The 16,675-nt window shown below is 37.5% G+C and overlaps 1 protein-coding gene across 3 annotated transcripts in view; it reads right to left on the minus strand.

Annotated features, from left to right (window-relative positions):
• Nucleotides 1-1,033: 1,033 nt before the first annotated feature.
• Nucleotides 1,034-16,675, minus strand: part of LOC106543641 (NACHT, LRR and PYD domains-containing protein 12-like) — a 59,950-nt gene continuing 44,308 nt past the window's right edge. For 2 of the 3 annotated variants that reach the window (XM_087715673.1, XM_087715677.1), the window contains 5 exons: nucleotides 12,025-12,195; nucleotides 9,512-9,682; nucleotides 5,863-6,033; nucleotides 4,803-4,973; nucleotides 1,034-2,562 (listed from right to left, as the gene is read on the minus strand). In XM_087715673.1, coding sequence (XP_087571799.1) covers nucleotides 2,508-2,562; nucleotides 4,803-4,973; nucleotides 5,863-6,033; nucleotides 9,512-9,682; nucleotides 12,025-12,195 — 739 coding nt within the window. In that variant the 3' untranslated portion in view covers nucleotides 1,034-2,507. The remainder of the gene's footprint in view (nucleotides 2,563-4,802; nucleotides 4,974-5,862; nucleotides 6,034-9,511; nucleotides 9,683-12,024; nucleotides 12,196-16,675) is intronic. The other variant, XM_087715685.1, reaches the window with a different exon arrangement.

Below are 16,675 nucleotides of genomic sequence, written 5' to 3' on the forward strand. Positions count from 1 at the left end.
AATCATCCATATATAGTAAATGCGAATTTTTTTTAGCTTCTTTGGCTGTTTGGTAGCGTAATTTCAGTTTTTTAAAGATTACTGATAGTGGGATCATAGCGATGATGAAGAGAAGAGGTGAAAGTGAATCACCCTGGAAAATTCCTCGCTTGATATTAACCATTCCGTAGATCTCATTCCCTACTGCCAACTCAGTTCTCCATTGTTTCATCGCCTTTTCTGTAAAGGATGTAATATTTTTGCTAATGCCAGTTGTTTCTAAGCATTTTATGATCCAACTATGTGGCAGTGAGTCAAATGCCTTTTTGTAATCAATCCAGACCATATTCAAGTTCGTTTTTCTGTTCTTACAATTTTCTAATATCATTTTATCAATTAGGAGCTGATCTTTTGTGCCCCTGCTCCGATTGTTGCCTTTTTGCTCTACTGGCAAGATGTTGTTTGTTTCCAAGTAATCCATCATGTTATCTGCAATAATGCCTGTGAGTAATTTGAAGGTTGTTGGCAAGCATGTTATTGGTCTGTAGTTTTCAGGTGTTGTTCCTTTAGTTGCATCTTTCTGAATCAAGTATGTTTTTCCCAGTTGTCAACCATTCATCAATTTGGCCCTTTTTTAAAATTTCATTCAGTTGCCTGGGCCAATATTGCATGTAAACTGGTCAGATATTTGAGCCAGAAACCATGTAATTGGTCCTTTCCAGGTGATGTCCAATTCTTTACCTTTTTTACTCAATTTTTGACCATCTTAGTTGTTATTTCTAATACTTGCATTTGTTTGTTACCAATCTTTTCTCAAAGTCATGTATCTACTTTGCTTCCTTATTTAGTCCTTTGCATTTTCCCACAATTTTTCTAATATAATAATACCTCCTCTAATATCTTTTGTTGTGCCCATTTTTCTTTATTTCTTTTTGCTGAATACGCTATAATAATTCCATGTGAATAAGCTTTCATGGTGTCCCATAAATTTTGTATAGATATCTGTTCTTTTGTGTTTTCCTTAAGGAATAACGGCAATTCATTTCTACATTCATAACGAAAATTTACAAATATTTATTAGAAGTAACATTAGAAGAAGAAAAAGTTAAAGGTTGTATGATAGCGTGGGCCAAAAACTTTGGTTATAACATAGATCTAGTGTATTGGGAAAGAATTTGGAACACAAATTATAAATTAACATGATCAGCAGCACTTAAAGAAAATATATACAAAATGTTTTATCGTTGGCATTTATCACGAACAAGATTGGCTAAAATATACCCAAACATGAAGCCGACCTGCTGGAAGTGTAAAAAAGTACAAGGGACTTATTATCACATATGGTGGACCTGCCCGGAAACACAAAAATATTGGACAAAAATTTGGAAATGGGTGCAAGAAAGAGGACAGATAAAATACAAACCCGAAATCTTTCTACTGGGAATAATCAAAGGGAAATATACAGAGAAAATTAAGTACATATTAACACATCTGCTAACTACAGCTAGAATAGCATTTGCCCAATGCTGGAAACAAAATGATACCCCCTCGGACGAATTAGTGATAAAAAAAAAACTTTGGATTGTGCAGAGATGGACAAATTAACACTGAAATTAAAAGATAAAGAAGAGTCGAAATATTATGAAATTTGGAACAATTGGTTCAAATGGCTGCAAAACAAGAATAAAATTAATTAAGCCAAAAAAACTATATATAAATATATATAGAACTGTGTATAAAGGTGTGTAAATATAGAAGTGAAATATTATATACAGGTACAGGTATGATGACATAACAATGTTGATATAATGACTGTAATGTGTTGTAGAAGGGAAAAAATAATAACAAAATCTGCTAACAAAATACAACTTCATGCGTGGTAGGCCCAAACTCCCTCTTTCCTTAGCATTTTGCAGTAGCTTATATCTAATTCTTGGTTTTTTCCCTTGCCATATGAACTTAGAAATATCCTTCTGGCATTGTTTAAATGAATTGGCAGTTGTAAATATTGGTATTGTCTGAAATAAAAAAGCATCTTTGGTAAAATATTCATCTTGATTACAGAGATTCTCCCCAATAATAATAAGTGCAGTTTATCCCAACTTTGTAAGTCCTATTTAATATCCCTCCAAAGAGGGAAGTAGTTGTTTTGAAACAGTTTTATATTTGTATTTGTCAGCATGACCCCTAAGGTTTTCATCTTTTTCTCAACTCTAAAATCAAACTTTTTGTTCAATATATCACTATCTGAGAAGACATATCCTTGTTCAACATTGCTGTCTGTGTATTTATTTTGAAACCTGTCAAGGTCCCAAATTCATTCTCTTAACTTTCATTCTTGTAGCTTGGCGCTTTTCATCTGAAAAGAGAGAAAAGTCCTCAGTTCACATTAAACTTGCTGAAAGAACATTCTTCAGACTTTCACTTGAAAGATATGAAATTCCAACTCTTTCTTTTCATATTCTGAATGCAACCCCCCCCCCCCCAAATCAAGTGAGCAAACATGAAGAAACATCTACAATGGAAGCTCAAAACATGTGGTCCATCCATTTTCCATTCCACAGAATACATTTTCCATTCAACCTATAATGAAAAAAATAATAATAAATTGTTAACAAAAGATTATTCTCCAGTGATGTCCCAAATAGATCTTTACAGAGATCCATCTAATTATCCCTGGAGATAGACCCACACCTTCAAATATAATTGCAGGGTTTATTTGATCTCATTCTTTCCAGCTATGTTTTTTCTATTCACAAAAGTTGGTTTCTATTCCCTTTGGAGGATTTGCTATCCCTATAAAATCTATCCATTTTAGGAGGAGAATTCATTTCCTTTTTTAAAAAAATGTTGGCATCCTAGTATTTCTCACATTGGTCTGCAGCATTTTCCCCAGAATTAGGTAAAGATCATAGATCTCTCAAATTTTTATTTCATTTCTGAACTTGAGCATTACCTCTCTCCCTCTCTAATTTTTCTGGCCCAGTTCTCAGTATATCCTTGCAATCAGGAGCCAAGAATTTCTCTTCCATTGTTTCATCTTCTGTTCAAGATGTACAGTAACTGGAGGAGAATCCTGGACACATTTGAAAGGCCATACTAAGTGGGGCAGCCATGACAAGGCTCAAGAGAAACTTTAGGACAAAATCAAGGAATACAGGTGGTCCTTGACTTATAACCACAATAGAGCCAAAAATTGATGTTGTTAAGTTGGATGTTTGTCAAGTGAATTTTGCCCTAGTTTATGACCTTTCTTGCCGCAAATGAATGACTGCAGTTGATAAATTAGTAATAAGGTAGTTAAGTAAATCTGGCTTTGAATTTGCTTGTCAGAAGGTTTCAAAAGGTGATCACATGATCCTGGGACACCGGAACCATCAAAAATATTTGGTTGCCAAGCATCAAAATTTTGATCAGATGACCATGTAGATCCTGCAACAGTCATAAATGTGAAAGTCATAAGTCACTTTTTTCAGTGCTTTGAACAGTCACTAAATCAAGTCGAGGACTATCTGTACTGCAGGTTAAAATTCTGTAATAAACTTTTAAGACAAATCAGTGGAAACCTGGTCATTTGAAAGAGCTAGTAGGTGTTATACTGATCATATTAACACAGAAGACATTGGAGGGGGAGGGGGCTTGTGGTGAAGGAAGCAAATAACAAAATGTGAACTATAATATCACCCAAAAGTATGTAAGAGGCATGAAACACATTTCAACCTTTTGATAAAGTCTTAGCTTGTTATGGATTCTCCAGAAAGTCAACCATGTTTGACATTTTGGACCCATCTTCACATGGCCCCCAAATGTCTCTCTAACCATTTCTAAAGGCTGTATTTTCATGACATATTTCATCCCCAGCCCATGGCACAGTTACGTCTACATTCATCTTTTGGTGTTGCAGCTTCATGTAATATTTTTCTTCTGTTCCTGAAACAAGCCTTGTCATAGGGATGATTTGCCAGATCTCACAAATGAACTTGGTGCTGCTGCTGCCCAGGTCTTACTGGCCTCTTGAAATTACCTGGGTACCATCCTCCCTCTAGAGGCTTTTGGGCTACAGGACAAATAAGACCTCTAGTTTCTGCAAAGGCCTTTCCCTGGGCATTGCCTGACTGGTGCTCTGCAAAGAATTGGTTAGGCAACGTGAGCTTCTCAGGTACAGAGTTGGGCTGCCCTTCTGCACTTAGACTAGTTTTTAAACATTTGTTTAGTTATCCTTTGAATGATGGATGGTCAGAGCATTGGCTTTAGAATAACCAGATTCTGTCAAATGAGTGCATTTTTAACTTTCACCCTAACCCTGTTTTTCCTCTCACCAGGAAGAGATGCTATTTAGTGTATGATTATTTATAAGACTTATATGTAGTACAACTGTGGGATAGTTCACAACAACAGTAAAAACCAAAACTAAGTAAAATCAAAATATGACAATCAGGTGATTATAGATCAGCTCATTTTTCAGTGACTCAAGGAGAGAAAGGATACAGTTAATGTGACAATTTTGCCTGTGGGTCTGAAGTTTCAATAATTATCACAGCAGCAGAATTATTATGTTTTCTATTTCTACTTCTAAAAAAGGTTTAAGATCTCAATGCCTATTTCTCAATAAGAACAAGAACAAGCTTCTATTAAAGAAGCAGATAAAAAAACTACACAAAAATGTGAATAAATTCTCATTGATGGAAAATATGTTCAAAATATCACAAGTGAAATATTTCACTTCATTTGATTTAAATTAAAATATTTCTGTAATAAACAAAACCTAGGAAATTAGTTGAATAATATACAACCAAACAGAAAAGAATAAACTGAAGTTTTACCATAGTAGCTTTAACTTATATCCTGAGCGTTTTAGTTCTCCACACAGCAGCTTCTCTTCATTGTCACTAATGCAGTCACCATGCAAATATAATTCACGCAGGGTCTGGTTTATCCTGAGAACTCCTGCAATATGTCTCCTACAGGATTCTCTCAAGAACTCTTCATTAAGTCTACAGAAAAATTACAAATACATCTTAAAAAATCAACTATGAAGCTGGAGTCAATATTATTATTTGTAGATGATTATATAGCCTCTCCCTGGATATGTTTATAAAAGATAATTATATACATCAAACTGAAACCACTCTCACCTACATTAATCTCTCTACATGTAGTCTAAATATTTGAGCCCTTCATACAGTGCTTCTATTTCTCACCCTTAACATGAAAAAAAACCCTAAATCTCTTGCTGAGTTTTTTTTTCTGAGAATTTTAGCAAGATCTCCGCAGTGGTTCTTTTACATACTTTCCACAAAGTCTGAACTAGAATAACATCTTCAAAAAGAAACATGGATTCTGTACTCTTGAAGGACCCATACTATCAGAGTTCCAAGTAATGAGCTCAAAGTAGAGATCACACCATCAGTCTTGGATCCATTAATAATCTCTTTTATTGGACAAGTCATATTGGCACATCTGGGGAAAACATGACACTGAAGACTCCAAGTTTTCCCTATCCAATTGAAACCCAAAGTTCCTTCCCCTCAGGTGGGACATCCATCACATGCTCAGTCAGGTTACAGTCCCAACTCCCTGATGCCATTGATCCACGCCTCTCCAGCACCTGGTGAGAACGCCCTTGCTTCCCAGTGGAAATAATTTTATTTTGGCTACAGGCCCCCAACTATCTCTACTCCCCCCTCCTGTTCCCACAGATTCAGACAGCCTCACTGTGGCAGCTCTTAAGACATCTCAAAAAATGGCTTCAGGGTTGACAGACAGTATAAGATTACATCCTGTATTGCAACTGAAACTGCTTTTCTGTGGATATAGTTCCAGAACAGAATCAGTTAAGAGAAATGATACAAATCAAACTGAAAAACAAAATTGGTCACTCACCGCATTACTTCTATTTTACAGTCTGGATGTTTGAGCCCCTCACATAACATTTCCATTGCTCTCTCATCTGTGTTGTTGGGAAACAGCTCAAACACTCTCAATGTCTGATTTTTCCTGAGTACTTCTGCAAGAGGCCTGCTGAGGGATTCCGTCAGAGATTCTATATGAAGGCTGTAGAGAGGAGTACAAAAAAATTCATTTCATTTGGTTTCTTGAGGGATAGCTTGCACTCTATCAATCTCTGATTTTTCATTCATTTGCCCCTACATGGTACACAACCATTTCAGGGACTTCCAGATGACAGAATGGAGAGCTAGATGACTCTTTAATTTTATCTTCTGTTACAGATTGATCAAAAACTTATTTTCATTATTTGTAATTTTTTACAAGCAATATTCCATTTAATGATTTAATTTTTGATGGATCAATACATTTCTTTCATTACAGAAATATATTTGGTTCCATCCCAAATCAAAGTAATTACTATTATACAAGTAATAATAATTTCAGTCATATCACAGCAGTTTGATTTTTATCTCTTTAAGATGCCTCTATAATAAACAAACAAAACCTAAGGATTCAGTTGAATCATATACACATCAAACAACAATCAAGAACATTTTCAAAAGAATAAAACACAGATGGAAAGAAGAAAAGAAGACACCATCCTCCCTGGATACCCTCATAAGCAGAAGAACAAAGGTAAGTGAGGGCAAAGGTAAGTGAGCAGAACACAATGTCATCTTCAAGTCCGCTGTTTGCAGGTTTGCTGCTCAGCTATGTTGGGCAAATGACAGAGAGAGGAACTGGTGAAGGTGAGAGAGAAAAGCTGAATGCAGCTAAGCAGTGGGCTTGCAAGCAGTGGGCTCAAGGGTAATAAATGCAAATGCACCCAGCTCCGCTCAGCTGAGTTGCAGCCTTGTGAGTATGCAGCTTGGGGAAGAAGAACAAGCTCCTCTATAGGCCATGTTCCTCCATTCCGGAAGCAACCATCATTTCAGTGGCCTTAATTCATTGGGGAGACCTTGAAACCTTTGTGACACTGAGGGACAATACAGCTTTTTCGCCTTCCCCAACAGGAGCTCCAGAATGTCTAGAAGGAAATATCTGGTAAAAGGTGAGTGTTCGGGATGTGGGGCAGGAAGCCGGCGTATAGGAAGTTTTCAATAAGAGTTTGGATAACCATTTGTCTGAAGTGGTGTAGGGCTTCCTGCCTAAGCAGGGGATTGGACTAGAAGACCTCCAAGGTCCCATACAATTCTGTTATTCTGTATTCTGTTCCTAGTGGAAACAGGTACAAGGGTTCAGGGACTTTGAGGGGCAGGAAGTGTTTCCCACAGGATTCTCTCAAGAAATCTTCATTAATACAGGGAGAAGTCAGAAAAATGACAAATTGATCTTAAAAATCTATGAACTGTAGTCTCAAAGAACCTGAAATGAATATCATTATTTGTGGATAATAGTACAGCCTCTCCTTTAATATACTTACAAAAGAACCTGAAATGAATATCATTATTTGTGGATAATAGTGCAGCCTCTCCTTTAATATACTTACAAAAGAGAAATTGAGAAGAGATAATTACACAAATCATACTGAAAACTCTGCTTAGTTACATTAATCTCTTTACTTATCCTCTGAATGTTTGAACCCCTTGCACAGTGCTTTCATTTCTTTTTCATCTTTAACATGGACAGGAAACTCCTAACTTTCTCATTGACTTGGTTTTTCCCCCCTGACAACTTTAGCAAGATCCCAGTAGTGATTCTTTGAAAGACTCTCAGCCAAGCCTCCACTCAGAAGAATCAGAATAACATATTTGAAAACTGCATTAATATCTGCTAAAGAATTCTGACTGGGAGTGTTTTGGAGGAGAACCTTTTTAACCATTGCTCCTACACTATGGAACGTCTTACCTCACAAATGAAGTTGGCCCTACTCTATTGCCTTCTTGAAGAGCATGAAGATCTGGCTCTGTCAACTAGCAAGGAGATCCTAGAATGACATGCAGCCCAGAGGGTGACTGGTGCCTTGAAGATGCTCTCTTCTACTTTTCTACTTTGTATAGTTTTGTAGTATGGTTTTTATAATACTCTTTATTATAAACCACCAAGAATCACATATATATTGAGATGGACAGGGTATAAATTTGATTGATGAGTAAGTAAGTAAATAAGACAACAATGATTGAACCAAGGTGTTAGATATTCCCCCGCACTGACAGTCATTTCTGTTAGGAATATAGTCTAACGGTTGGGTTGGCAATATATAAATCATGTAACAATGCTATACCTGTTTCTTTAAATCATGCTGTAAATGTGATTGATTGCTGTTTCCTCAATTGGCCATAAGATGGAGCCAGAATCACTGTTAGATGCTGATCTGATCTGAGTGTTTGGAAGCTGGCTGTTAGAGGTGCCGTAAAGTGATCAGCGTGAGCTATTCTAAGTTTTGCAACTCCTAGCAAACTTGGTGTACCGGACTGTTTGTATGATTATGGATTATGTTATTTGGATTATCCCTTACCTGAAAGATGTTGATGACTGACTGTCTTAACCGTGTATGGCTTGGACTGTTTGATGGACTCTGATACCTCTATTTCCACGAAAGTAAAAGCTTATTTAAACTGTAGTGTCTCTGTATGCTGGTTTGTGTGTTCTCCAACACCATTCTCACAATGCCTCTCCGAACGCACTCACTCTCTCAACGGGGAGCTTACCTAACACTTTCCACCAAGGTCTTCTGTTCCGGCAGGAACAGAGGTTTAATCCCATTGGTCAAAGGGTCTGACAGATCCCTTTAAAAGGGGCTGCTGTTCGATTCTTCCTCAGCCGGATGTTTACCTTACTTGAATAAAGAGCTGTTGTTACTGAAGCCTTGTGTGCCTTCCTTTACTCGATCTAACACAAGGAAGCGCAAATAGGGTTATTTATAGAATGCCAGGATCCATGACTCCCATGGGAATGAAATTTGGCAAAGTTGTGACTGCTTCAGCATCACCATGCTTTTTAATTACATTTTCTAGAAAGGACTTAAATTGTGTGGTACAACAAAAGATGGAAGAAAAAACTGCACCTCCAACCAGTATTGCAGTGTGGGCCTGGCTTCTTTTCCACTTCCTTTTGGCCCCTGTGCCCAGTTGGCTGATGGCAAAACCTGAGAGGTGATGGTCATCAGTTGCTTTGGAAGTAGCCAAAGTTTGAATTTTCTTAGCCACTGTTGCCAGCGAGGTAAGGATAAGACAGTGACTCAGATGTCTGCTGGTGAATTAGGCCTGGCTGGTGGGCACCATCAATCAATGAGTGGACACTCTTCTCCCCTGGAAGGAAGTGGACCTTGGGGACACACTGCAATGCTGGTTGGAGGTGCAGTTTTTTCACAGCCCTCACATCCTTTTGTTTCCCATCACCTCAATAAAAGTGGTACGCAGATCAACAAGGGAGGAAGAGAAAGAGGTTTCACGAAGACTCTTCTGGGGGTCTTGAGGGAAATGGCTCCAGACTATATTTTATGTGGAAACAAGAAAGACTCAGCAGGTCATGGGTTGCCTAGTTACATATTGAAATGGAAACTGCCTCGCTGTGGATATCTTTCCAGAAAAAAAAAATCAAGATAACACGCATTAAAGAAAAACGAACACTGATCACTCACCATAGTTCTTCTATTTTACATTCTGGACATTGTAGTCCCTCACATAGCATTTCTGCTGCTCTGCCATCTGTATTCTTGAAGAACAACTTTAACACTCTCAATCCCTGGTTTTTCTGGAGTACTTCTGCAAAATGCCTGCTGAAGGATTCAGCCAGGGATTCTTCAGAAAGTCTATACAAAAGAGTGTGAAAATTACAATTATTTTTTTAAAATAAGCAGATAATGTATTCTTTTTAAAAAAATATACTTTATTAAATTATAAAAAACAAACAGACAAAAATTGTTAAAAAGGAAAAAGGGGAAGGGAAAGTGCAAAGGAAAAAAGAAAAATGAAAAGTGATAACCAAGTTTTTCTATACAGCTGCAAATACAAAACACTTTGCTCTAAAATTCAAGAATACCAAGCATTTCTATAGTCATAAACATTTATAATTGTCAAATTCCAAAATTAATGTACCCATTCTTTGAGTTTCTAGCAAAATGTCCAAAAGTGGTTTCCATAGAGAAACAAAGTTAGGCAAACGCTTTCTTTTAATCAAGGTAGTTAATTGCATCATCTCAAAACCATGGACATGCTGTGTATGGTGCTTAAGCATGCAGAATGTGACTTACAGACACATGAACTTCACCATCCAAGGTATGGATTATATTCTTGTATGAAGTGATGAAAATGTGGTTATATATTGCAACTGTACTGTATCTCCCTATATATATTTCCAGATGATTAACAGTGAAAAGATAATGGGCCGCAATCTGAAAAGAACAAACTTACTGTGATGTTCCATTCTGAATGCTTAAGGGTCATGCATAGCAGTTCCATGGTTTTGTCAACTGGTTTCTTGAGGAACAAAACACTCTCACATTTTTTATTTGCCCCTGAATCATGCATAATTATTTTCATTGATCAGCAAAATTTGTTAAGTAAGTTTCATTTAAATATTCTTCAAATTTTGCTGGAGCAAGTATCTTTTTATTATACAATTTTGAAAATTAATTAATGGATTTTACTAATATTCCCCCAAGTTGGCATCTTGATTCAGCAGGAAATTTTCTCTATGCTGACAGGCAGCTGATTCTGTTGCCAAAGCTGGTTCTTTGGTAGTATACTCCCCCAGTTAGTCTTGGTCAGACTTTTGATCAGCAATTCTCTTCTTCATGCCATCCAGGAATTTTCTATATAACTTACTTGAATTGCCAGAAATTCTTCCACACTCAAATCAAACTAGTTTAAGTAAATTTTCTATATTCCTTTCTGAGGCTATTTTACTTAAATCTTCCGCTATACCTCTAAATTTGTTTTGCACAAACCAATTTCATCTAATTCCACTTTGTTTAGTCCTACCTCTTTACATTTTTGAACTAGAGAATTCTGATTATCAACTTCCAATACACACAACTTTGCTGTAAAGGATTCTTTGGGATTGTGGAGAAGAAGCTGAGGTATTGATGGCCAAGAGCCAATCTCTGGTTTGTTTACTTGACATGAAGGCCAATAAACATGCAGAGTAGAGGAAAGTGGATTTTTTTAAAAAAGTACTTTATTTCTGATCAAAAACCAAGGAGCTCCCTCTGCTGAGTCAGCGGAAACAATTCAATGAAGTTAGAGGAGCATTGGTGGCACATTTTACATTGGAATGATTTTTTGTACTTCAATCTAGTCTTTATGTGAGTGGGAATGGAAGAAGAAAATAAGCCAAATAAACTAACAAAATGCAAACAGTGAAATAAATATATATTAGGCATATCCACACCACAATTCACAGAATCATGGTTAACCAAGAAAAATAAATCCAAATTATTCAATGCTAATAATAATCAAAGTAATATTTATAGCAGGGCAAAGTTCTCTTGAAAGAAAGTGGAAATTACAATTTTAATGTGCATTATCAAATAACTTCAAGCCACTGTTTATATCAAAACAAATTCCCAAAATCATAAAAAGAAAAAAGTTTCAAGCATCTTTAGTGTATTAAAGGAAGTTAGTAGACAATTGAAGAGAGTGTACAGGAGTACAGAGTAATCCATCTGAATTACTACAATCCACAAGATTGCTGTAAATCCAAATTTAAAAGTGGAGGTTAAAAGAATCAGAATAAAATATCTGCAATGAAAAGGCAAAAGTTATAAACTTTGAAATTATCAAATTTAGATCCAGACATTCTTATCAGTGTAAATGCTGCCATAACTGCAAATTTCTTAATAACAATTTCTAATCTTCATGGTTCATCCTAGGAACAGATCCCAGAGGAAAAAAATAGCCCTGCCAGGTTCTCAACAATTAGCAGGTAGGAAAGTAAGGAGGGGCCCAGATTTCATACCATTTAGCAAAAATTCTTTATGATTTTTTTGATTATGATCGGGTATAGAATAAAAAATGTATTATTCTCAGAAGAACTGACGAGAATATAGTCATATACCAAAATTGGAAGTGTCTTTTTATGAATATATTTCCAGAACTCAAAGAGAGAGTAAAAGACATAAAAATGAAAAGGATATATGTAGTGATCACTCACTGCAGTTCTTTTACTTTACAATCTGGATGTTGCAGCCCAGCACACAGCAATTCCACTGCAGTGCCATCTGCATTCACGAGGGACAACTGTAACTTCTCCAACCTCTGATTTCTCCTGAATACTTCTTCAAGATGCCTGCTGCAGGATTTGGTCAGGAACCCTCCAGGAAGCCTGTGGATAAGAATCTGAGAAATTATATTTTTTCCCTTGACAAACAAGTATGAACTGTATTTTTGTAGGAACTGATTATGTAATTATATGCTATAATTGTATATTACAACTGAAGTGCCTCTGCCTGGATATACTTTCAGAAGATTAACAATCAAAATACACATCTGTGTTCTTTATAAAGCACTACGGAGCAGTATATAACTCTAAGTGCTATTGCTAAGTGTTACCTTTGGACTGCTGGAACTGGAGTAAGAAACTTAAACTATACTATCAAGAATGTCAATTTCATAAACTTCCCTGGCAGATTTCCTCATGGTTTCTTAGTAAAACCTTGCCAAACTTCCAAGAAAAACAAGAGTGGCTTTTCCAGCTTCAACTCTTTCAGTTGAACTGTCACTTTGGATAGTATGGACTTGTTTCCCCCTGGCTACCTATTCTGGCTCCTCTAGATTTGTCATCAAAAAGCATTTGTGCCATTCAGTGGTGGGATTCAATTTTTTTTACTATCAGTTCTGTGGGCATGGCTTGGTGGGCATAGTGTGGCTTGGTGGGCGTGGCTTGGTGGTCATGGCAGGGGAAGGATACTATAAAATCTCCATTCCCTCCCCACTCCAGGGGAAGGTTACTGCAAAATCCCCATTCCCTCTCGATCAGCTGGGACTCAGGAAGCAGAAAATAGATGGGGGCGGAGCTAGTCAGAGGTGGATTTTACCGGTTCTCCGAACTACTCAAAATTTCCACTACCGGTTCTCCAAAACTGGTCAGAACCTGCTAAATACTATCTTTGGTTCCATTTGCAGATACTCTTAAGCAGTAAGGGTTGTTTTTTTTAAATACTGCCAAGATACCTTAAGATTTGTGCCTGACTGGGTGGGTACCTCTCAGTTGTCATTAGACCAGGGAGGGAAATGTACCTTTCTTTTGTCGGGGGTCCTTCTGGTATTTAAGGAAAAGAGCCCTAATCTAGCATTAAAGTAAACTACCATCATCAAAACTGCTGCTGGGAAGTTTCCTCTTAGAATTACTTTATTCTTCATGATTGCAAACATATATCTTTAAAAAAATACATAAGAAGCAAGAATATAATCCATTTTCACACAAAATACAGCGGAATCTAAATTTCATAATTTGTGTTGCATACTGTTTGTATGGAGCCAGTTTAACACAGTATACTTAGGCTTTCTTGAAAGAAGGATAATTAATATTTCTCAGAGGTGGGTTTCAACCACTACACATTGTTATGTGTGTACCGGGCCGTAAAATTTAGCGTGCCTTTGCGTACCAGGGCTTCCCGAGGCCCCTTACTGGAACGGTCCCTCCCATGGCCTGCCCTCCGTTTGCTGCCACTGCCCACTCGGTCACCGTTCGTTCATGCTCTCACCCTGCCTGTCCACACCAGGCTTCCCCCGCCCACCCATTTCCTTTGCCGGAGCAGAGGATTCGGCGGTTGGAAGAAGCCAGTGGTGGGTTTCAAAATATTTTAGAACCTCTTCTGTAGGTGTGGCCTGCTTTGTGGGAGTGGCTTACCAGTCATGTGACTGGGTGGGAGTGGCTTGCTGGCCATGTGATTGGGTGGGAGTGGCTTGCCAGCCATGTGACTGGGTGGGTGTGGCCAACTTGTAAAATGTGGTGAAACTCATTTAACAACGCTCTTGCTTAACAACCAAAACGTTGGCTCAGAAACTGGCATTTGAAGCATGCAGGTCTTAAAGCTACCAAGTTACAAGACCCTTGCACCCCTAACCCTTTAAATAAAAAACCAGGGATTTACAAACTTGACAGCTTTAAGACTTGTGGACTATTCCTCCTCTCACTCTTCATCTTTTTTTTTTAATAAATGTTTTTTTAATTTTAATTAAAACAAGTACAGCATCTTTCTTTACATCTGTAAAAAATGTATCAATCGATTACAGACAAGCTTTGATACATCTCCTCCACGGTCAACAAACATAACTCATATTAACTGAAGCATTATCATATATCCATTTTCATTTGACTGTAATTATTATTTAAAGATATTAATAAAAGTAATAATCTTGAACAATACCTGCCCACACCAGTGGGAAAAGAAAAAATCAAAAAGAAAAGCCAAAAAAAAAAAGCAAAAAAGGACAAAAACGACAAAGGACAAGGCAGGAAAAAAGACAAAACACAGGTATCTATTATAAAAAAGAAGAAGTATATCAACTGGTTACAACATGCTTTGGTGCTTCTCTTCCATTAACTCATATTAATTCAAATATCTTAACTCAAATGTTTACCATATTAACATCATTATACCTCCAGTTTTAATTACCTATAGGTTATTTAAACATCCTTCATCCTTAGCTATGCCAAAGAACTAATTCATAACACATGCTGACATTTCACTCACTCACCCGTAAAATCCTCCACCAACATCAAATCCCCATATCCTATTTTAGCTGAATATCCACAATATTTAATCATATCATATATCACAGCATTTTCCCAGTATTGATTAACATTTGATTGTATGTATTTTATTTAGTTTTTATAATAGTGATAATCATTGTAATTAATACTCTTTATGTATAATCCAAAAATGTTTTCTCATATCCAATTGTTATTTATCATATCGACTCCACATCACATACATTACTATCAATATCAACCATTATTCAGCTATATCTGTTACAAAAAGAGCAATTAGGTTTAGCTAGTTTTCAATTGTATTCTTCAATCTATCAGCCAATTCCACATTATATACATTACCATCAATATCAATTATTATTCAGCTATATCTATTACAAGTTAAAGTAATCAGATTTAGCTAATTTTAAATTGTATTCTTCCATCTGTCAGCCTGTGTCCCTCCAATAGCAACATTTTCTCAAACCAATTGCCATTCGTTGGATAAATTTACCAAATGTTTTTATAAGCAAGTCCAAACAAAGATATCTTCGCACCTTTTGGCTCTGAATGTCAGTGATGAAATAATAATGTTGTCCCGGGCTTGTAAAACTTTTCAAATTGACTTTAATTCTCAAGGGTGGAGTTTTCATTTCTCCTGCACTCTGTCTCTTTAAATGAATCTTCTTTATAGCTCCCCCCACCTCCTTTCTTCCTCTGAGATAGACCAGACACCATTTCTCACATTTTCCATTTGTATTTCAGGAACATTCAAACATTCAACGATCTCAGTTTTTCCTTCATATTTTAAAATCAGATGATCCAATTTTCTTTCCAATCTCTGAAAAGAGTCAAAAAGCTCTCGACATGCAGAAAAAAGAATCTGGAGTGGGACCTTAGAAGTATTTTCCGACGCCATGATGTGTCGTAGTTAAAAATTGCAAGTAAAAACACGCTGGAAACTGTGCAATCTTATCTAATCGTAAACACAGCCAAGTAATAAAAATGTCAGATCGTGAAGGGCTAATTAGTAGAAAATTGACTTTACGATCCACTTAGAAAGAGTCAGTGGGGAGGGCTGCCGAAGAGTACCTTGAAGCGTTTAAGAAATAAAGTAGCCACCAGCCATAAATCCATTAAAAAAAGACCAATTCGCCGCTAGATTCTTCTATTCTTTGGTTTCAATTAGCTTAAGCTTTTAGTGCGGACAGTCTCTCTTGAATAATAAAATCAGCTTACCAGATGACATCACTTCTGCCATTCTTAGGGGCAACCTGCAGTTTCAGTTAGCACGCAGCTAATCCAGAAAGGAATTGGCACGAGGGGTTAATACCCCCCCCCAGAGACTTTGCGAATGTCTCTGAGGTCCTGGGTCTCCCCTCATCTTTCACTGTCGTCTCCGGGACAGCTAGGGTCCAAAAAACCCGTCCAAAAATCCTTCGGTATAGAGGAATTTCAGGAATAGCCTGAAACTCCGTCTTCTCACTGCTAAGCCCCGCCTTCTTCCTCCTCTCACTCTTCATCTTGATGATGTGCAGACAGGCGGAGGTAGGGAGCTGGAACCAGATCTAAACGGCACTGTAGATTTGTGGAACCTCTTCTATAGAAGAGGTTAGAACTGGCAGGAACCGACCCCTGGGAGAAGCCCATGTGGTGTGCCCTGCTCCCTCCTCTTTGACAGCTGCATGGTTTCCAATGGGGAAGGAGAGAAATCCATGCATTAGAGAGGGAGGGAAAATGCATGGATTTCTTTCCCCCTCCATTGGAAACCAGGAGGCTGTTAAAGAGAAGAGAACAGCGTGTGCCATGTGGGCTTCTTCCAACAGCCGAATTCTCCCCTCCTGTTCCTTCTTCAGCTGTTGGGAGAAGCCCACGTGGCGCGTACTCCCTTCTTTTTGATAGCCACCTGGCTTCCAATGGGGGGGTGGAAATCCATTTGTTTTTCCTCCCTCTCTAACGCATGGATTTCTCCCTCCCCCTCATTGGAAACTAGGCAGCTGTAACAGAGAAAGGAGTAGCGTGTGCCATGTGGGCTTCTCTCAACAGCCGAAGAAGGAACAGGAGGGGATGATTCAGCTGTTGGGAGAAGCCTACGTGGTGCGTACTGCTC

Source organism: Thamnophis sirtalis, unplaced genomic scaffold, assembly GCF_051295495.1.
Source record: "Thamnophis sirtalis isolate CommonGarterSnake01/CBP01778 unplaced genomic scaffold, rThaSir2_p1.2 scaffold_1, whole genome shotgun sequence".
Lineage (NCBI taxonomy): Eukaryota > Metazoa > Chordata > Lepidosauria > Squamata > Natricidae > Thamnophis > Thamnophis sirtalis.